A 6,188-nucleotide genomic window follows, 5' to 3' on the forward strand; every position below is an offset into this window, starting at 1 on the left:
AGTAACTCAGACTAAACTTGTCTGCTGAATGTTTAAATGTAAATGTAACCACCTGCTGGTGTGTTGTGTTCTTTCAGGGACATCGACGACGCCATGGTCATCTTCCAGCTCTACGAGAAGATCAAGGTCCCGGTGGATTGGGAGAGGGTCAACAAGCCACCTTACTCCCGGCTCGGGGGCAATATGAAGAAGGTAGCTACATGCTAATGCTAGGCTCAATTATAGCCTTTAGACTTAGCAGGACCATGAAGAAGGTTGGCCTCTGCTAATGCTAAGCTACATGCCAACCCTCCAAGCTGGACAGCAACATGAAGAAAGTTAGTTAAATGTTATTGGTTCGTTATATGCTATGCCCAATCTCCCATCTTGTGTCCTCCAGCTAGAGAACTGTAACTACGCGGTGGAGTTGGGCAAGAAGGAGGCCAAGTTCTCCCTGGTGGGCATCGCTGGGCAGGACCTAAATTCTGGGAATCGAAAACTCACCCTGGCCCTCCTCTGGCAGCTCATGAGAAGGTAGCGCCTGCTGCAGACGCCTCCTTAATACTAACTGAGAAGATTATGATGGCTCTATTTTAATTGTTTTGTTTAATATTAGTTCAGTCGGAGTACACATATAGAACTTGTATTCACGGCAGCTCACATTCACCGGTTAATTAATACACACATTCATCCATTCACACATCACACACATCTGTCGAATTCATTGTTAGGATGGGATGGTTCCAACCAGCTTTTGACACTTAGACCAGGAGGGATGGAGGATGAAGGTGTGAAGATCTGGTCCTGATACTGTCTCTCTTCCTCCTCAGGTATACCCTGAACATCCTGGAGGATCTGGGAGACGGGCAGAAGGTGACCGACGACACCATCGTCTCCTGGGTCAACCAGACACTCTCAGAGGCTGGCAAGCCCACCCTCTCTAGCTTCAAGGTAGACCCCATACCCAGACACACAGGCTGCTACATTCTAACACTAACACCCAGACACATCCACTGCTACATGCTATCGCTAGCTTCCAGAAACCCACTGCCACCTGCTAACAGTCAGATACACCCACTGCTATATGCTAACACCCAGGTCAACTAACCGGTGTGTGTGCGTGTGTGTGTGTAGGATGGCTCTATCAGCAACAGTATGCCGGTGTTAAACCTGATCGATGCCATTCAGCCTGGGTCGATCCGATACGACCTCCTAAAGATGGAAGATCTGACTGAAGAGGAGAAACTGAACAATGCCAAGTAGGTTCTTCACCGTAACCCTTGTCCTCTTTACCTCCTTCAGCATCTTCTTCTCTGTCCCCTGGCCCTTCTCCCTCCCCCCCTTTATTGCCTGCGGCTTTACCACCTCGTCTTCCCTTTACTTCTCTTCCTCCTCCCTTAAAGCCTCCCAGTGTATTTATGTTAATGATTGCAGGACCTTGTTTTTAACAGTGTTAGATTCCTTTCTATTTGACATCTGAGAACAGGTAAGGTAAAGAAATAGGTTAAAGAGAACAATCTAGCCTGATATAGTCTGTGGTCCACGGGGCAAAAAAGTGCTCGGCCAAGAGTAAGACTCATTCATTTCAACAGTGCACTATACCTTTACACCCCTAGGTAGCAGCATACCCCATTTGTTCCCTCGCTGTTACATTGTAATGATGTCTCTACAACACAAAGGCAGAACAGACAGCTAAAGCTCTAATTTCTTGTTGCTATTCTGCTGTTGCTAGGTACGCTATCTCCATGGCGAGGAAGATCGGCGCACGGGTGTACGCGTTACCTGAGGACCTAGTGGAGGTCAAGCCCAAGATGGTGATGACTGTGTTCGCCTGTCTGATGGCGCGAGGCATGAAGAAGGTGTGAGGTTATCATGTGAACAGTCTTGCCTGGACTGTTTTTTTACTAATAAACATATCATCTATAATATTATATATGTTTAAACATATATATATCATACTATACATATGAGTTCATTATGATATATAATGATATGAGATCCGTCCTAGGCTCAAAATGTGAAATATGGAAAAATATCTGCCAGGATCAATAAGATTATTTTTTTTAACTCATACCAAAAGCATTCTATTCAAAGTGAGGTTTTTATCAATGTAGCTGAATCAGAAATGAACAACAAGTGTCTAGTGGTCAATTCATTATGTACTTATGAAGTAGGTTTAGTTCAGATTATGCTGAAGAATGCTGTCTCAACCGAAGTGAGATTCTGAGAATCTGATCCAACTCACAAACATTTTCAGGGATTTGTCAAAATATATGGTGTTATTGACTTATTGTGTTTTCAATCAGTATTTTGCCAAAATATGTTCTGGGAATAAACACTTTGTATTCAAAAGTTACTTTCTGATGGTTTTTCTGTGTGAAGGATATGCAGAAAAAGTGAAATAGCTTACAGGGAAAATTGGTTAAATACAGCTTACAGGTTTGATTCAGTCTCCGAACACAAAATTGAACTGTAGAAATATGCCCCATGTCACCTGCTTAAGATGTGCATGTTTGTATGAATGAGTATACTGCCCCCCAGAGGTGTAGTATATAACTACACCCAGGAGGGCTGAGATTGCAATAGTCTATTATATCTCTTTGATGCGTACATTACTATTCATGTCAATATCATATTACCTTAATATATGACTACATACACATATATGTGTCTATAATGAATCCAGTAAGAATCAGAATCAGTATTTCCACTGTTTAATGAAACACAGTTCATTCTCCTTATAACACCAAACTAAAGTTAGCTCCTGCGTTAAGAAAATAAAAGGTCCACACAGCGTTCCATGAGTCTCCCGGAAAGGAGTAGAAAAGGAGCGTCAGGGAGCAGAGTGTCAGTATGTACATCAGAGTCTGTACTGGGGGCCGTGCTCTAGCGGACCACTATTTGGCAGCTGGGCTGGGTGAGGGGCGGGGGTTGTGGTGGCGGGGTGTAGCAGGGGGTGCAGGCGGGAGACACAGGGGCCTTATTTGGCGGGCTTGATGTCTGCGGGGGTGTCTCCGGTGTCCAGGGTCTTGAGGAGGCGGAAGAGGCCGGCCGCCTCACGGATGCGGCTGAACTCGATGCAGAAGGCCTGGACCTCGATGAAAAGGTCCTGGACGTTGATGATCTTGTTCCTGATCAGGGACTGGAGGAACACACACACCAAGCGCACCAGGCGGTTCTGGAGAGCAGAGGACATCACACACAAACACACAGGAGGACAGAGGATGTTACACACATATAGAGCACAAGCACAACATAAAAATAAAATAAGGTCTAAACTTCAGCAGTGTTCAACATGAGTGCATTCTTCCAACCTGCATGTACTTGTCTTTGATCTGCTCACAGGTGGAGATGCAGTTAGATATGTAGAGGTGGATGAACTCTGGAGGTAGATCTACAGCCGTCGTCAACCTTAAAACGCACACAAGTATTACTCTTCTGGTAAAACAAAAGACCTGTTCGTATAGGCCTGCACAGTGTGTGGTGGGCTGATAGTGCGTATAGCTTACCTGTTGACCACCTCCATGGAGTGCAGGGACATGTCCATGTTGACGAGGACAGAGAAGTACTCTGTGATCTGGCTGCTCTGCATCAGCTTCAGCAGCATCTCAATGGCAACCAGTGGATTGTTCTCCACCAGATCTGGCAGCTTGGCTGGAGACAGGCCAATGTGGTAGACAAGCTTAGGGTCCCTCTCCAGGTCTCCCAGGAGCTGCGGATAGAACGGTAGAGAGAGACAAAGTGTAAGTGGAAAGTGCTTACCAAGGTAAACAACCCATTGGATAAATTGGAGAAGCAGACTGAAGCAACAATGATGACACATTACTTGATGAGATGAGAGCTAAACCAAAAAGGTATGTTTTAAGACGCTGAAAAGGAATATAGAAGATAGTGGCAATGCCCTTAGCTGATCTGATGTACCGCTCCAGAGGCGAGGAGCATAGACGCTAAACTCTGGCTCCCCGTGTGGTGTGTGTGTGTATGCAGTTTGCAGGCGGTAGGGGGAGTGGAGGCCTGACCTGGGACTGCTGGAGGGCCGACAGGGGGCTCTTGAAGGCCTTGGCCATGAGACGCTTGACTTCCACGCCGGTGCTGTTCTTCACACACATGGAGCGGTCCCACTGGAGCCCGTGCTGCGGCTCGCTGGGGTTCAGCCATGCAAACTCATCCTCACACACGTGGAGCGGGGGGGAGGGACGGATGAACTCTGGGCGGAAATGACCTGCAGGAAAGTGATGGGGGGCGGAGAGAGGGATGGGGACAAATGGAGGTAAGAGGATATAGTATGGCAGGAAAGCAGAAGATGGAAGATTTGGGGTCTCATTGAGGAATAGCTACAGTGTGCCGAAATATTTTCTCTGTTTTAAAACATAAGAAGGAAGGATGGTGTGAGAGAGAGAGAAAGAGAGAGAGAGAGATTTGGGTTCTCATTGAGGAATAGTTACAGTGTGCCGAAATATTTTCTCTGTTTTAAAACATAAGAAGGAAGGATGGTAAAACATACTTTCTAGGGCGGGGCGGGGCCCGGTGACCAACGACTCTGTGATCTGGTTGGCCACTGAGCTGTCGAAGCCAGAGTTAGACGAATCAGGGTCGGGGTCATTGAGGATACTGGGGAAGCTGGCCTTGCTCTGGGTGGGGAGCTCCGACTGACGTTCTGCAGACCATTTCAACACATTAGGAAAGCAGGTTAAAACACAGCAAACCAATAAGGATCCTCTCAGCGATGTATCCAAAGCTCTGGTCACGGTCTACATTGTTCAGGGACATTGAGAAATGAAATATGATTTAATATGACATATCCATAGCCTGACTTCTCTGATGTCATGCGTTGGCTACCTGCTAGGGCTAGCTGTAGGCCACTGATGTCGATGGATTGGGGCATGTTGGCCACGTCCATGCAGGACACGTGTCTGGGGGTCTTCTTGAAGAGCTCGCGGGGAGGAGCCAGCATCAGTTGGGACAGGAAAAACTTCTCTGGGTGGGTGATTGGAGGCAGGAAGCCTGCAGTGAACAGAACCCACTGTTAGATACAGATGAAGTTATTTTAACATATTGTTTGCTTCCCATACCATACATTCCCACATGCATAGCTTAAAATAGGGTAAGAAGATCGGGTAACCTTCAGCTCCAACGTTTAAGAAGAGGCACCTTTAAGCTAATGTTGACTGCCACAGTCGTATAATCAGACCTTGTTATCAAAACATTGAAGTTTGAATCAACTAAGTTTACACAAAGTGGGGGCGAATAGTAGTGAGGTTGATGACGTGACACTTTTCAAAATGTATTTTATTTTTTACCCACTCTAATGAAACACACACAAACCTCTCACCCAAACAGAGACACATACACACTTCTCGTCCAAACATACACACACGTTCCAAAAAGAGAGACACACACTCATCCAAATAGGGACAAATAAGGGTGTGACACGGCCCGTAAACCCCTACCTGAAAGAACTCTCTCCTGCTCGTCGCCCACAGGTGACGGGTTGAGCAGGTGGGCGAACACGGCGGCAAATGGGTTTGCGGCCAGCGGCTCGGTGCGGTACATCTCCCACAGCAGGTACAGGGCCGTGAGCCGCTGCGGCGAGCTTGGGAGTAGGTCGGGCTGCTGGAGCAGCATCACCAGCACCGAGCCCACTCGGAAGTGTTCTGCCTTGCCGAAGTAGTGGTGGAAAGCCGCGGAGAGGCTCTCGAAGGTGTTGGTGCAAGCCTCCTCCGAGATAATGCTCAGCAGGTTGGAGAGGTCCTTAGGTGCCAGTGTCATCTTCTCCACAACTTAATGACTTTTCGAGTTTATGAAATGATCTATAGTGCTGCCCCACTGTAACGTACCAGTTTAAAACGCGTGTGGCCACATAACTTAGTATCATGCACTAATTCATGTTTAAGGTGCGTTTAACCGGACTGTAAAGTAAACACGACATGATACGTTAGCCTGCGTTAGCTTAGCCTAGCCTAGCTAACTGCAGGTTGCATGCCAAACCATAGTAAAACATTTAAATTATATCACGCGCTAACCACTAAGAATAGACCGTGTCGACGCCAACTTGTCATTAAACCATTACGAGAAAAACGTCGGAATAAATACGTGGTGGGATGTATTTTTGATGATGGAAGGATCCCTCGGTTTGAACTTCATTCACAACATTAGCTAGCATTTACACACGGCTGCATTCTGGTATATGGAGTCATGTCGGGTTACAG

At 46.7% G+C, this 6,188-nt stretch overlaps 2 protein-coding genes across 2 annotated transcripts in view; one reads left to right on the forward strand and one right to left on the reverse strand.

Annotated features, from left to right (window-relative positions):
* Positions 1–2,335, forward strand: part of lcp1 (lymphocyte cytosolic protein 1 (L-plastin)) — a 9,252-nt gene extending 6,917 nt beyond the window's left edge. Inside the window, exons 12-16 of the mRNA XM_056579157.1 lie at positions 78–192; positions 380–513; positions 810–930; positions 1,114–1,238; positions 1,712–2,335. Of these exons, the coding sequence (XP_056435132.1) occupies positions 78–192; positions 380–513; positions 810–930; positions 1,114–1,238; positions 1,712–1,844 (628 nt within the window). The 3' untranslated portion in view covers positions 1,845–2,335. The remainder of the gene's footprint in view (positions 1–77; positions 193–379; positions 514–809; positions 931–1,113; positions 1,239–1,711) is intronic.
* cnot11 (CCR4-NOT transcription complex, subunit 11) lies at positions 2,007–6,170 on the reverse strand. Its single transcript, XM_056579159.1, has 7 exons — positions 5,430–6,170; positions 4,819–4,983; positions 4,484–4,636; positions 3,999–4,201; positions 3,489–3,691; positions 3,294–3,390; positions 2,007–3,157 (listed from the first exon to the last, which is right to left on the reverse strand). The coding sequence occupies exons 1-7, from the start codon at positions 5,746–5,748 to the stop codon at positions 2,960–2,962; spliced, it is 1,338 nt and encodes a 445-aa protein (XP_056435134.1). The 5' UTR covers positions 5,749–6,170; the 3' UTR covers positions 2,007–2,959.
* Between the last annotated feature and the right edge of the window lie 18 nt (positions 6,171–6,188).

The sequence above is a fragment of the Gadus chalcogrammus genome, chromosome 20 (assembly GCF_026213295.1).
Source record: "Gadus chalcogrammus isolate NIFS_2021 chromosome 20, NIFS_Gcha_1.0, whole genome shotgun sequence".
Classification (NCBI taxonomy): Eukaryota; Metazoa; Chordata; class Actinopteri; order Gadiformes; family Gadidae; genus Gadus; species Gadus chalcogrammus.